General features: G+C 39.0%; 1 protein-coding gene across 3 annotated transcripts in view; it reads left to right on the top strand.

Moving 5' to 3' along the window:
- Positions 1–16,126, top strand: part of TMEM132D (transmembrane protein 132D) — a 263,778-nt gene that overhangs the window by 98,986 nt on the left and 148,666 nt on the right. For 2 of the 3 annotated variants that reach the window (XM_009555725.2, XM_054082877.1), the window contains one exon: positions 8,023–8,169. The exons of the other annotated variant lie outside the window; for it this stretch is intronic. In XM_009555725.2, coding sequence (XP_009554020.2) covers positions 8,023–8,169 — 147 coding nt within the window. The remainder of the gene's footprint in view (positions 1–8,022; positions 8,170–16,126) is intronic. 3 annotated transcript variants of the gene reach the window in all.

The following is a 16,126-nucleotide window of genomic DNA, read 5'->3' on the forward strand; positions in this document are numbered from 1 at the left end:
TCTTTCTAAAACCTGGTAAGCAAATTGAAAGCGGAGCTACCAGCTCTGCATTTGATTCTGCTTTGAATTGATTTGTATGCATTCCTTCCTTTAAATTCTCCAGACTCGTACATTTTGCTTCTTGCAAAACAAATTTTTAATAAGGAATTTCTTTTTGAAAGCTATGGGAATAGAATCTAAATCTGCATGTGTAATACGGGCATGTATACATATATGTGCAGCTTGTAAACGTGCGTGCTCATAAATTGTAAGTGCAATAGGCAATTTTGTCAAGTCCAAGAAATACAGGTTACAAAAACACCTATTTGATTTAACTCCTAGTGTGCACAATTCAACTTTTGAAGCCTAAATAGGTCTTGTGCCCTTTCACTAATTAAATTTTGTTATAAATCCACCTGGGCTGTATTTTTGTAATATCTCCATTTGAATGAGGGTGATTTAGCGTCTGGGTGGAATGGTTTTTCCTTCTGAAATGTTAATTAGATGGAGAACATGTTATGCTTTGGAAAAGCTGCATTGCAAACCCATAGATAAACAGATTGATTTAATTTTAATCTGCTTTCATGGTGATGCATAATGATAACTGGTTTCTGTCTCACAGGGCTGAAAACCACAGACCTTAATAAGGGTTTGTGGGTATATTATACAGCTTTAAATAGCTTATGTTGTGCTAGACCGCTCTCCATAAATTATTCTAACTCCATCAGTATCTCAGGGACTCCCGATTCTCTTCTGCTGTGGATTTTCAATCAGTGAAACTATTAGAGTAATCTGAAGAAACTTCGAGGCATCTTCTCTGAAAACAACTGACAACACTGGTTTGTACATGAAGCATTCAATGGGGAAAACAAAACAAAAAAGCCTTACAGAAGCCAGGCCTATACATTAAATCCTGGCATCCAAATCCTGCCTTTTATAAGCTGTGCCGAAATTGATTATCAATTTAATGGGTTCGGCATTCGGATGGTTAGTATGAAGTGTCTACATGACCTAATTTTCATGACAGGTCATTCCTATTGCACTGAGAAAGCTGTGATTTTATTTAATCAGTTCTGCAACAATTTGTTGAAATTTTCCTCTCTCAAATACAGTTTTTTTCTACTGAAAATATGAAGGCTTGCTCCCGATAGGGAAAATATTTTTCTTTTTGTGGTCTTTATTTCTTCAGGGGTTCATGATAGATACGAATCCAGAAAGCCTTTGTATGCTTGGCTTTCATCTACTCACTGCAAATAAGCCCTAAGTCTAACAAAACCAGGCTGAGTTCTGCCTGTTTCCTCAATGACAGACATGTTTTATTTTTGACTGATGTTCAAAGAGATGAATCTCTTTCAGGCTCAAATTCTGTCCTATATTAGCTTCAGCCATAAAAAGCGAGGAAACTGCAGAGGGAGGCAAAGAAGTCTATAGCCTTTAAGGTGGCGCTAAATTTATACACTTTATGTTGTACATAAAATTAGATGTGAAAACGCTGGGAACATGAAATCCAACCAGTGCTGCTTGCACCACGAAGTAGTTAATTTGATCAGATCTGTTTATATAAGAAATGTGTCTGGGTTAGTCTTTAGAAGCCAATAGGAAAAAGGCTTTCACAAAACAATGTCCTGGGATTCCTACTCTGGTTCTTCATTTGCTACAACACCCCCACAGTAACACAAGTTCCAGCAGTAGCTGAGGTGGAAGAAGTGGTAGCTTCCAATACCAAGTAGCTCTGAGCCATTGAGGACTTCTCAAATAAGTAGAGAGTCTGCCTCAAGTGTGCGTTTTTAGGGAAACTGGAAAGACAAAGGAGCCTGCTATTCACTGAATTACCTCTGTTTTTTTGCTTTCACTAGGAAGCTTGGCCTCATGCTTCATCCTCTTTTACTTTTATGTCTGTTGTGCTTGCTAACACACTTAATTCTCATTCCAGTGCTATTCATTACCTTACTCACTTTTCTGGCATTCACAAACCCATGTTGCCTTTAATTTTAGTTCTCCAAAATAAAAATGCAGCCTGTCCTGAAGTAAAGGCAGATAATTTTGCTGCTGTTTTCCATTGCTGTCTGATATTTCAGTGCATTTGAACACAGTTCTTTAAGCACAGGATGCTGCAGATGCAGCACATGTAGTGTAAGGTAAGAAATGGGTGACTGCCATGTGACCATCCCCGGATTCTCTGGAAGAAAGCATAAGCTGTATTTTTTTTTGCCCTTAGTTCTACATCATCTTTTAAACCTGTTAAGAGTAACTGAAACAAAAAAAAAAGGGCACTAGGCAAGGATGACGGCAGGCAGTTACACATATCCCTTTTTGTATCCTTGAAAAGAGAATTGAACTTGCCTGGGATGAACCTCTGAGAGGGGATGAGCTTGTTTGCAGGAGGTGAAACATCAACATGAAGCAACAGAATAACCTCAGGTACTGCAGAGGATGACTGCATTTAGTGTACTCGGAGTGTCAGCTTTTGAGACAGTGATCATTCTGCTCTTACTGACTTGCCAACAAGAGACAGCTACCTAGGAATTCCTTGAAGAGATTCACTGCTTAGTCATGCCTAAATTAGTCTAGGTTTTAGATCCCATGGCAGTGTCCAGCCCCATACTACCTGATTCTCAAGCCATGACATTTAAGTCTGGTCTTCAGAAAGACTCTGATGAGGTCTGTCAGCTCACGGTTAGAGGATGGCGATTATAGCTCTTCAGCCTCTGCAGCTACATCAGCAGAGCCCCAGGAAATACAGGCTCGGTGTTTCCACCGCCACCAGCTGTAATTTGTTGTTGGATCTAGAGGTCACGTCATTGGAAAAGGCCTGCATGACCTCAGTGATCACCAAAACCAGGCACTGGGTAATGACATGCATTGGGGATTTACGGGTTAGGACTGGGAATACTCTCAGGTTTTTTTTGCAGGGAGTATTTTGGTGCTGGGTTAGTGCATTAGACTTTCTAGTGAGTGCAACTGGACCCTATTTCTTTGTCTTAAGACATGAAGAGCAATGGTCAGGTCCATTCCCATTCACCATCTGCTTGTCTTTGGTTTGAAATGGGCTGGTGGGGGAAAAGCCTTTCCCACTCCTCTCCCTGCTGTCACTGTTGCCCAAAGCTGGTGACAATTACTGAAGTGAAGACTGGCATCCTGTACAGCTAAATACCTCTTTAGTCTCTCTCTGTTGCTGGGTTAAGATTAGGCTCTGGGCAGGAAAAAGCACTAAAGATAAACAGAAATAGAAACTCCCTCAAGTTATTTCTGAAGTGCTTTGGGGCGATACAGTGAGAAGGCAAATTCAGAGCCTCTCACAATGTCTGCTTGGTGCCTAGAAGCTCTCAAAAACGTACCCCTCTCCATACAATTTATCTGCCACCTTCCAGTAACTACTGGTAACAAGATGATAACCAGTGGTAGCACCTGTGTTAACAGCTTCTCTTTTCTTTTTGTTCCTTTGATCTTGAAAGTACCTCGCTTTCTCAGAAGGAGCATGAAAGGTTCCCACAGATCTTTGCCCTGAGCACTCACAGTAATAGAAAACTAGATTCAATGTCATGGGTCTAAACCATCTTTATTTAGAGCTGTTTAGGGGCTAGATTCCTTGTTTATTTGCACTTTGTTTCGAAATGGAGGGATGTGGATATTTCTATGATGCATGAGGGAGTAAAACAGGGAGAGGGAGTCCTGCCTGTGGCAGGATACCTACAGCTTGTGCATGCTCCTTGTCTTTGATCTCTTGCACATCTCGAGGGTGAATTTGCATGTGTGCTTGCTCGCTCTTTCCTTTCCCTGTAGTGCTTCAGACCAGACACTTTGACGTTGTACCACAGCACTTAGGAGCACACGTGCTGTAATGCTGTTATTTTTCAGCAGCCAGCTGTTCCACTTTATACAACACTTAAGTAACAATTTCACAGCCATTACCAGCCTGCAGTAATGACATGGGCTGAAAGCTAAGCGCTAACTGGTTGTAAACTGCAAAAACTGGGAGATACTAAACCAGTCACTTTGATAAATGAGAAGGGACATTGCCTGCATTTTAATTGGTTGAGTCGAAGTCTCTTTTATGGCTAGAGTAAACGTGGTTCTTTAGTGGATTGTGCAACAGAATTGGGGATCACTGTCTATATGCTGTTAGGAAATGTATTTCCTTAATTTCAGGTGTGATGTATTGATCCTGGGAGTTCCTTCTATGTTATTTTTTCTTTCTTCCTTCCCTTGATTTGTACCTTGTCAGCACTGACAGATTTTCAGGGACTGAGGACTCCCAAGGGCTTTGTTTGCCATGATTGATTTGGTGTAAGGGGTGAGCTACTCATGAGTCTCAGTAACCGACACGCTGCACTGTGAGCAGTGATCCAGAGGCAAATAGCAGCCTGGAGAAACACCTACAAAAAACATTTAGTTGGATGGGCTCCTTGTTTGGAAAGAAAAAGGCAACCCAAACCCAACCACAACTGAAATGTTTAATAAGTCCTTTCTTTCCTCCTCTTTTCCAAAGCAGAATCCAGCCCAACGTGAAGTGGTGGACACGAAACACTCCAACACCTTTACGTGCAGCTGCCCAGCCATAGTCTTTTAAGCAAATGTACAATTTGTTGTACTTGGGCTGCTAACTGTGAGTAGATATATGGAAAAGCTTTCTCATACGCCTTTTTCTGTATTGCAGTCGAGAAACCTTCGTAGGCTGAACTGTGGCTGAACGTGAGGCTGTCTCATGAGCGCTCTCAAGAGCAGCTGAGGGGTCAAAGACCCAGCTTGCCCTATGACAGCCAGGCAATTTGATAAAGCAGATTTGCAAGAAAGTAATTGAGCCCTGACAGCAGTCATAGTGTTTTCACCTCAGGTGTCTTCAAGTTTTATCTGTTGACAAATAGCATACCTTCCGTTATTATTAACCCTGTTTCATCCAGGTCATTCTTTGGTAATTGCAAAGTGCTATTGCCATCATAAATTGAGTGAATAAAATTCTGCAATTCCCCAACAGCAGCAAACACAGCATCGAGACAGGCGAGCGGAAAAAGCATTTCTTGGGATAGTGGAATTGAAGCTTCTGTGCTAATTATAGAAGCATATTTAACTGATTCTTCAAAAAGCATTCCTAACCTCTAATTCTGTAGAAAACAACAATCTTGTTGTGTTATTGTTTTCAGCAGAATTAGGGGCTTGGAGTTTTAATAGATGACTAAATTAGACCTTATCAAAACCTCTTCTAAGAAATCCTGATCCACAGACTGAAATTACCCCAAGGATTGTACACGAGGATCTGCATTTGTTTTGAAACATTAGAAATTGTTGCAGGATGGCACTTTGTTATTGGATAAAGTAAATGTCAAGGATAAAGAAACTCACCTTGCCTTACTGGTTTTGTGTCCATTTCTTTGGTTTGCCGCATCTGGCATTTAAAAAAAAACCCAGACAGAAAAATAAGAGGATGGGATCTGATAAGTGTTTGTGTTTGTACACTTACTTTAATGTGGAGTTTATTGCTTTTTAAAATATCAGCGAGAATTTTCTCAGCTTTCGGTGTGTGGCTGTATACTTAGCAGTACTGAGAACATGCACAGCTTTCTCATTTGCAGTCAGGCTATTACATACGTGCCAGCAGAGCAAGGTATGCTTTAGGGCTGCTTTTTTTCTTGATTCCTTACCATTTTTGTCAATAAAACATATAAAAACATAGCTCTTGCATAGTCAATATAATCTGTTGTGGGTTTTTAAGTGACAATTGTGATAGTAATTGCTTTTAACCTCCCGTCACAGGAAAACAGTTGCTTTTATTTAAGGCTACCAGCTGTTTGGGTTTTTGTAACTTTTTGGTTTTCACCCTGGAAATGCTGTCCAGGAGAATTCAAAGGCTTAATAGCTTCATTCAGGACTTCTAAGTGTCTCACACAGCATCAGCGCAACCTGCATGTGTCCCAGGGAAGCTCCATAGCACGTAGAAATCTTAGGTACACATATTGGCACGAGCAGGCTGTGGCAGCAGCAATCAGTTATTGGTCGAAGGCACTGTGCGCTACACTGATGATAAATTATACCTCCATGGCAAACCCAAGAGACCAACTCTGCAGCACAAGTTAAAGGGATAGGTGACTTTGTGAAATGAAACCAGCCACTCATTTGCACTCTTGCAAGCATTCTCTGGCTGTGAGGGGTCCAGTTGCTGCACCGTGCTATAGCGAAGCTCCATGAGTTGGCTCCACCCAGACCTTTTCAAATACAGAAGCTCAGCCAGGTGGGCAAACTCCCACACTAGCACCTCCTCATCAGCTGAGATCAGCTACTGGAAAGAGAGCGACCACGTTAGAGAGCTAGAAGGGTGGGTATCAGTTTCTTAATCATAGCCAGCTTACCTTGGAAAGATCTGAGCCATCCTCATATCCCTGTGAGGTAGGAATCTGCTCATGGGAGCAGGTGCTCTTCACTAGGAACAGCTAAAGATCTCTACTGAAAAATGTTTCATTTAGATTGTCTCTGGCCTTTTTCTGTCTCCATCTCCTTCTCCAAGATCCCAGGTATTCGGTTAAATTTCTGCACTTCTTTGACCATTGATCTGTCATCCCGAAGGGTGTTTGTGGTCAACAAGCAGTAACAGCACCTGCTTAACATACCTTTTGTGAAATTAGCATAGAAGAACATGAGCACAAATTGGCAGCCTTCATGTTTTAATTCTTCCAGGTGTGCTAAGGAACTTATAGCCACTGCTGTTGAGTTAGTGGAAGATATATGAGATATAACCCCTTTTGCCCATGGTAATTGAAGGAATCCTTTGGCTTCTTGTCCTGAAAACATCTGTGTGGATGTTGTCCTTCAAAGATTTCACAAGTAATTTCATGCAGAGGCAAAGGTGATAGTGTTTGTTTTACTGATATTGGCATCTTTGCGTGGCAGCAGCTCTTCGTACAAAAAAATCACACACCTTTTTGTTATTTTGCCCAGAATTGAGAACTTGCCATAACGCTGAATGGATTTCATGTATGAGATGTTAAACAAATGTAATTAAACTGCTGTTTCCGGACAGGTTATATATATGGCTCTTTGACCACACTGGACTTGATGTTTTTGTAAACACATTCAGAACCCAAAAGGTAACAACACTAGAAACTCCTAATTCAGTAAATTGGCTGACATTATATAGCTGTGGGCTAATTCAGTAGTTCCTTAGATATTTAGTTAATTAAAGGGAGAGAAAGAATTAGGGATTACAAGACATGCTAAGAGGAAGTAAAGATGATATTTAAATATATACATATTGTTTCTTTTCTCCACTGGTTCTTCAAAACCAGAAATATTTTGGTAATACGCGAGAGCCACAGAGTACTGCTCAGTAGAAGCAGTTGTCATACAGCTTTTCCCGTTGTCTAACCTCATGCAGGGAAATGGACTTCTTAAGAAACCACTTACTTTTTGAAAGACTTATTTTTTGCCAAGTATTTTTAGGATCTGAGCTGACAGAACAGTTAAACCAAACAGTATTAAAAGAAAATGAAGAAAAGTTGTGGAGTCAGAAAGCTGATGGAAATTGGAGTAAAGATATGAAATGTCATAAGAAATCTGAGTAATCTGGGGATGGAGAGGAGAAGAAAAGGTAGATTTTTGCTTGGCATATGAGACCTAGCAATAGTTCTCAGCTCCTCACTCCAGATATAAATCCAAGCAACAAACTGGCTTCTTTAGGGGACAAAAATGATACTGTTCTCTCCAATGCCATAACTTCTACTCAATAGAAAGTCTTAACACAGCCAGTGGTGCCCACAGTGTGGATAATGGAAGAGCAAGAGTGAGGAGGTGCTACAGAACATATCTACTCCGCAATTTAGCTCTGATTAAAGTTGTAATTACCATTAGTTCAATAAGATTTCTATCTTGATATCATTTCTTCAAAATGTGGAATTCCTAATTAATTCTCTCATCTCTGTTCCTTGTAATACTGTCGAACTCTAATGAGCGGTAGCATTTTCTGTGGAGCAGTAATGAGAAAATAATGAAGAAATAAGTAACAGATCAAGCTGACATTGTGTCTAATTGGTAAAATTCAATTGTTCCTCCTAGGGCAAAGGTGAAGAAAGGTGTGAACATTTTCAGTGTAAGAGCCAGCAGCCCCTACTTATGGGACATCAGAGAGAGCATGGATTACAGTGGGAAATATGCACCAGCTGTTATTGTTTGCCAGAGGAAATCTGCTGCCTCTGAAAACAGGTAGGTCATTTCCAGCAGTCTCTCTTTTAATAACTGATGGTTGTTTTTCCTTTTCAAAGCATTTTGCCATTATTTTAATCAGTTTTATTGTAGTGCGTGATGTAAATGCTTTTGGAGAAGCTGTGGCCACCTTTGTGTTTTAGCGTATTTCTAGCTCTGCCACATGCACTTTGCACAAAATATTATCCAAGCCTTATACACAATGGAAGTTAAAACGTGCTGGAAAGACTGTATTCCCATGCTATCTAGAAGGACATGTTTCATAGCTTAAAGTTCAGTTGTGACTAGTGTAATCTCTTCAAATTATTCACTGTCACACGTTCCAACAGGGGGTAATTGTGGGGCTGTTTGTGGTGGGGTTTTTGTTTTGTTAATTTTTGCCCAGGGTTTTTTGGTGGGCTGGAGGTTTGGTCTGTTGGACTTTGGTTTTGGGTACTAAAACGTACTCCTGCTATCAAACCCACATTTTTATTGGTGAGAGTTCTGTATTAATTGAATCTGCAGCAGTGAATAGATTTTCCGTTGCCATTGCACAACAACTTAGGACGTTGACTTATCTTGCACAGCCTTCATCTGGCAGGTGCATGTTCCTTTTCTAATCACAACTAATTGCTTTAATGAATACATTCTTATATAATTTTCTCTTCTTGTTCATTGTTTCTGGAACTGTATGTCAAGTGTATGTCTATAAGGATCCAACTGCCTCCTTATGTATTGTGTCTGGCATTGCTGTTAGAAAATTTGCCATATAACATGGAAATTCTGTGCTGTGATTTACTTCTGAGATTTTACAAAATCTTATAGGCTTTGGGCATTTATTATGAGGTTATAGAATTTTTAAACAAATACCCTCTGAGCCTAATAACTGGGAAGTTTAGTGTCCTTGCAATCTGGGTATATGAAAAGAGAGGAAGGGAAGAATTTCTTTCGTAATCACAGCATAAATCACCTTCTACTTATTCAAACTGAGATTCTACACAATTTCACTGCTATAGTACCCTGAATTTTCTCATCTAAACCGCATATTGCCTCATACCTGACTGAATTTTATTGGTCAAAGAAGGGATGTGTATATATGCCAAGGTCAGAGCTTCCTACTGTCTCGCCCAATCTGTCAGATGGATTCCTTAAAATCCCAATTCAAAGCTATTTCAAGATAGTATGAATATTTTCATTGACTGAAATGGGCATTGGATCAGAATCTAAGATTATTTCAGTGGTGAGTTTTCCATCACACTTTATCTTGTTGAGTCCATGCAGTGCATTTTCCTGATTTCTTTTCCTCATCAGGAAAAATATAATGCAACCTCATGGGTGAATTGAAGCTTGGCAACTTATTTCCCTCCACTGTTCATCATTTCCATCTGAGTTCTCAGTTGAGATTTTGTGGTTTTCTCACTTTTGAGAATTTCTTCCTAATTGTTTATAAACAAATGTAGAATATCGGTGAGGCATCATTCAGCATGTTGTTTTCCACATTAAACTTAATCGTATCTATTTTGCAATTCCTTTTAAGAAGTAAGATCAAGTCTTATATGCGGAAAGTGAGAGTGTGCTCAACAGTTTTTTTTGGGAAACAGTTTTTTCCTTATCTAGGCGTGTTTGGCGTCACTAAATATGCACAATGTATAACAGCTAAATATTCATGTCCTACCAAATTGTTTGCCTCCATAGTTTATTTAGAAATTCAACAAACTCTCTTTGCATATTGCTTAATTACTGTTACAAATCAGTGATTTGATCACATGAATGCGAAGGTGGCAATGTTAATTAACTAAAGGTTCAATACTTCTGTGTTTCTGATAGTTCTACATGGATCAGAAAATAGTGTTAATAAAGCTAACTTACTGTGACAGGTGTAATTTCATGGATTAAGGAGGCACTTGTGCGAGTAACAAACTTAACCAGGGTGCCTGAGCATTTCTTCATGGAAGTTTGAAATATATCAGTCATTTTATTTGGAGAGGTTTTGGCACCGAAAGCTTATAGTAACAGGATTAACATGTAAATATTATCACAGCCAGCAGGGTGTTTTAGAATGAATATTAACAGCAAATATTATGAGTCTGTATGAGAATAACTAATTAAGCCCATCTGTCAAATATGATCTGAAGTTCTCAGTGCCTTGCTTTTTGTAGGCTTGCGACAGTGTTCCAGACTAATGGTGAAGCAATTATAAAGTTCTCCACAATTCTTCCGATTTCATTCTCAGGCAATAATAATTTTATAACACATTAAATCCTGATCCGTGAGATTATTAGGTGGGCTTACTACTTGTAACATCTGTACAGCACTTCTGTTCTTCTCTGAGAAACATTTCTCTTCCATCCTTCTATTGTCATGTAGACGAACAAAAAACCAGATGGTGTGATGGGAGTTAACCAATGTCTCAGAAATGTCACTTGGTAATGCTTATATACCGAATAAACCACAGAGATACATCCTAATATATGTCTTCCTTTCCTTTTCTTCTTTGGAATTTGGCTGATTTTTCCTTCTCTTAATTCCTCAGTTAATTAATTGAATAGAATAGAGAGATGACATTAAAGGAGTTGTGCCTTTTGGGAATGTTTTCTGGAGTTAGTGCTGCTTCTCATTGTACCTGAAATTAGGCATCTCTGCTGTGCTAGTGCTAACTGAGAAGAATAGCCAAAAGTGGAAGATCTGGATTCCTGTTCCTTTCCTGTGTTTGCTGTTGGACTGGAAATATGTCGGATGGGTTTGGAACATTAAAGAGGTGGCTAAAGATGCAGATTTATTGGATTTTCCTTATCTGCAAAATGTGATTTGATAACACTTTCTTGTATCCGTAGGCGCTGTGGAGACATTAAGCAAGATGTTCTTATATGATCTTAATGGATGTCATGATCCTTTTAAAATATTTTATTCATGTATAGATTTCTGGGTACAAATGTTTGTTATTCCGTGGGGGGATACATTATTTTTCTCTGTGCTTATAGAAGGAATGAGGCCATTGATCCAAGCAAGTGCAAAATATAGACAAAGCTTGGTCATCTCTGAATAGAACCTTCATGTCTGGGTGTGACCATTTGCTGCCTTATCTCGAAATGCATTTAAGCTATATCATGGATAAGATTTGCTCAGCGATTTCCTTTTACTATGCTTACTGTTGGAAATGTTAGAAAGACGGCATTTCTTTTGATAATTTCACGCTTGCAGTTTTGGGTTACGGTTCTATAACATTGAAGGAGTTATTGGGTTACGCTGCCTGAAACCAGAAGCTCGTCCTGCTATTAGTAGAGTAACTTACTTTCATTTTGAACTACCAGTGATTGAAACAGCCTGTGATGATATTGATACAGGAAATAAGTCCAATGAATTAACTACAGATTGGCTCAGAGGCCAGTGGCCATTCACTGGCTGTCCACCATCCTGACCATAGATGCCTCACCCAATTCTTCTGTCCACGCCAGGCTGTCCACTTCTGTATATCCAGAAAGCCTGGCAAGAAATTCTGTCACAGCAGAAGACAACCTGAGAAATTTTATCTTAATTTGAGCTGCACCACTTCCATGTTTTATACATGTTAACATGAGGACAACCTTTCCCAACTCATTTCAGCTGTGACCCTAAGGTAGAGCTGTGAACAGAAGGAATTTTCATTGCAGAAGCATGCTTGTAAGGAGGGATGAATTTAATATCCTGCCCTAGTTTATCTAAAAGCAAGGAGGGGTTATCCCTTCTGTATTTTTGGATTAAATGTGATGACTTTTATTTTGTATACAAAAGTAATCGTGCAAAGACAGGATCCAAAGAGTACTGTGTACATGAGGTTCTGTAATAATACCAAGATTGCATGTATAACAGGCACTCAGTACTCCCTTCTTCATGAGCTTAGCTAGGAATTTGAGAAAAGGAGCGATATCTTCATCAACAGTTATTGTGATAGCTCAGAAGGTGGGGGTTCATTGAATGAAGCTGAGAAATCCTGGGAGAAATTCTGATTATTCCTGTGCTCACATTACTAGGGACTATATTATAATGCTTACACAGGAGAAGGCAGAGTTACATTTTTGGCATTTCAAGAAGTTCTCAAGACACAAAGTTGTCTGTGATGTGCTGGTAATTAGGCTTTTTTTCTTTGATATATAATACGTCTCTTAACTGAGGTTCTATAGCACAATGATCAGCATGACTTTGCTAAAATGCCAGGAGTTGTCTGGAGGGAGTCTTCTGAAGATACCGTAATTGTTCAGATTAAATGATCTGCCTCTGTAAATTCTCCAAACAATAAATAATGTTAGGTGTTTAATCCCCTGTCACCGAGACTTCTTGGCATGCAGAACTGGGAATCAAATAATTGGAGGGAAACAGTCTAAGCTGAAGTAATTTGCTAACAGAAATCAGTAACAGAGAGGGCAATTCATTCACAGATACATTGGTCCTCTTTTCTCTCTTTCTCTGTGGGTGATAGGCAGTTTTATGGGTGTTTCTGTCATCTCCCTTATAGAGGAGATGCCCTTCTTTCTGTGTGGTGTTTAACTAACTAAAGGACATTTCCAACAGTCTGGATAATCTCATGCATATTTAGTGTCTTTATTTTACCCTGGTGTTATCTGGTGTGATAAGTATCATTTTAAACTTAAGAACCTTAAGGACTCATCATCATCTTTCCTGCTCTGTGTTTGTGATACTTAGCAGTGCAGTCCTTAAAACTTTAGTAGCCCCAAGTCTCAAAATAACAATTCCAGCAGGACAAAAGCAGCTTGCTAACTATTACAAAACACGCAGCAAGTGAGTCATCTCGTGTCTATTAAAAATCTAATATTAAATGCAAAAGTGTGTCTTGCCAAACTATCTCTAATGGTTCTGTTGATTTTCTTTTCCTTGGAGGAAATCTTGCAAGAAGTAATACTAATTACTGAGAGAGTTGGAAAGTGAGTGGATGACTTAAAATATGAGTTGAGGCTGAAGAAACACCCGTTGCTGTTAAGGCATGGGGATTCCCATCTTTTTTAATGAAAAAAATCATTAAATCTTGCTATCACATATAGGTCAACATACAGCAGAATGTAGAACAGAGTTATGTAATACAATCTAGCATCCATATAAATTGTAAAGCTAATCCTAAGTAAATTCCAACCGAAGCACAAGATAGAGCAGGAGTTAAATGGAGATGATCTTCTTGTGCCATCTAGTCCCGTGAAAGCAGCCTTTGGTGCAAGTTGATTCGCTTTTTTTCTACTCAGGAAAAACATTCCCTCCCAGGAGTGTACAAACAGTTCTCTGGAACTAATAGTGTGCCTTAGACCTCTTTTTGAAGAATTTCTATTAATTTCTATACCAATAGAGGAAAGCAGGATTGTTACGAAAGTAGGATGCCTTGTCTTTGTGGCCATTGATTCCACCATACGCAACACATATGCGCATAAAAATCAGCAGACAGAAAACTGAGATGTAAGATTCCACAGGCAGAGCTGTCTGTGTGATCATGGAGTATTTAGGGTTGCATGAAAGGTGTGTGTAATGTGATTCATTCCTTCCCTGCATGGGAATCTGTCACAGGAAGCTGTGTGTCCATCTCTACCGACACTCTCCATCTTCTATAAATGTTTTCCAGTTTAAGGTGTAATCTGGAGTATAAATTTTTAGTATTATGTAGAGCTATTATAATCTTCAGTACACTTTCAATTTGCACTACTGTTAAAGTCTGAATCTTTCAATATTAAATGCATCCTCATTGTGTAAGTCTATGAATCATGTGTTTTACGTATGATAGTTTGACACAAAAATTGAGCTTAGGAATGTATAGAAAAGATGTTATGTAAGAAGTTAGACAAAACTGCATTTTGGAGTGGGGAGCCAGGTTGGATGGGCCCTGGGCAGCCTGATCTAGTGGGATGTGTCCCTGCCCACCATGGGTGGTTGGAACTGGATGACCTTTAAGGTCCCTTCCAACCCAAACTATTCTATGAGTCTATGATTCTGTGTCTTCTATGGCAAGTAAGGGAACCAGGAAGACTGGCTTGCTTGATTGTTTGGAGTTTCTAAAGTACAGGAATCATTACAGAGTGCGTTTCCATTGGTTGCTCAGGAGCCCTCAGAGTGTTTATGTGCAAGGAGTATAAATATGATTTCATATTAGATACACTTTAAAATTTGAGTAACTGACAGCTCTGCTGTTTTGCCTTCGATACAAGAGCAGCTTAGGCTGGTCACGATGCAAAGCCAGAATCCTCTGGTGGATGTACCAATCTGATAAAGAACCTGTCTACAGTTTATTCTGCACTCAAGTTGACAATACAAAGAAGATGAAGAGATCACTTTGTTGTAATATCTGTGTGGCTGAAATTCGTTGTCAGGGTGGTAGTTGAGGAATTGCCTTCACTTACATAATTGTATTAATATTATTCTAAGTTTCAGGGATTTCCTGAAGCTAACATTCATATGTGCAATTAGCTGAATGGATGACCACTGCCTTCATCTTTTCTTGACATAATTTTTTTTCTCTGGCATATTGTGAGATTGCATGCCTGCCTTTTTCCTCAGCTTCAGCTGAAGTACTTGAAGCACACCTGCAATGTTGACATGATTTTATCTTTTTTTAAAGTCTTTATTCACTTGAAGCTTTCCTAAATCCTAGTTTTGTGAACTTCACATAGGAGTGTGGAACAGGATGGCTATTCAATTTATACTGCCAAAAGTTAGACTACATTACTTTCATCTTCTATGCCTTATATTGCCTTTCTAAATCTACTCTAAAATCAATCCCAAAGCATCTCTTTCTGATATTTATATAATTCCTGTTTCAGCTATAGCATGATTTGTTTACAGCAGTATTGGCAAGTGCAGATGTGCTCTTATCCCATATTAAATGTGAAGGCCGTCATAGCAAGAAGCCAAGAAATGTGTGTCTGTTATATATAATTTCATATATCATATGAAATGGGCCAACCTCCCTGTGACTCAGTGCCACATGCTCATTCAGCAAGCCCTGGTCACAGAAGGAGAAACCTCTTAGAAAACAGGACTGTGTTGTATCATACGCGGCATATCGCTTTGAGCTCAGAAGGATGTAAAGTACTGAGGGAACTTCTTCGTTTTCAGTTCATTTGAATCTCCCGTTTAATCTTGTACCGGAAAGAAAATAATTAGCTTGAATAATTGTCAATCCAATTAATCTATTCCTAAGCGTCAAATATTGTACCTGGAAACAGATCGATTATGAATTGTTTCCTCTGAGATGCATTTTCCGGTTAATTGTTGAAGCAATTAATTTTCTTACAGACATGTGCAGATCTTCTGTGTGAAGTAGTTAAGGCAAGGAAAACAAAAGGCATAGAAGAGAACAAAAGAATAATAAATAACGTAGAAGGGAGCAAAAGGCAACTAATAAAGTATGAAGCTTATGAATTGATAAATATAATGTTTATACAATGTGTTATATATGTTGTACATACAGTATGCATTTGTCAACATCCATAATGGAGAAGGTGTCGAAAGCTGCAGAAATTAGGGCATCTTAGAATTAATCTTTCATGCATATTCATTAAAACCAGTTTTACTTACATGAACACATGGTACTTTTTCCATAGGATTATGGGCAGAGAAGAATTTGGCAGACAAACTCTAACAAGTCTCTAGATGATGTGTTTTTCAAAATAACATCTCACTCGTCCTCCATGAATCTTACAGTTTGGAAAAATGTGGGCAGATCTTTATAGGGAAAACAAAGTGCAGGTTTGCATTTTGGATGCAAAATCCAAAGTTTATCCAAATACCCTAACGATACGTCCCTTGCCAATTTTTGAGTCCTCTCTTGAAAGCGTAAGAAACAGCATAATGTTCCTCTATTTTTTAAACATTTATTCCAATTCTAAACATCATCTAATATGAACAGACAGTGCTGTTCTCCTAAGCTTTACTGCACATGGCTAAGTGGCTACAATTCTGACTTGGTTGTCCCCAAAAGAGTAAATCTAGACACACCCCTGAC

Source organism: Cuculus canorus, chromosome 17, assembly GCF_017976375.1.
Source record: "Cuculus canorus isolate bCucCan1 chromosome 17, bCucCan1.pri, whole genome shotgun sequence".
In the NCBI taxonomy this organism is placed as follows: Eukaryota; Metazoa; Chordata; class Aves; order Cuculiformes; family Cuculidae; genus Cuculus; species Cuculus canorus.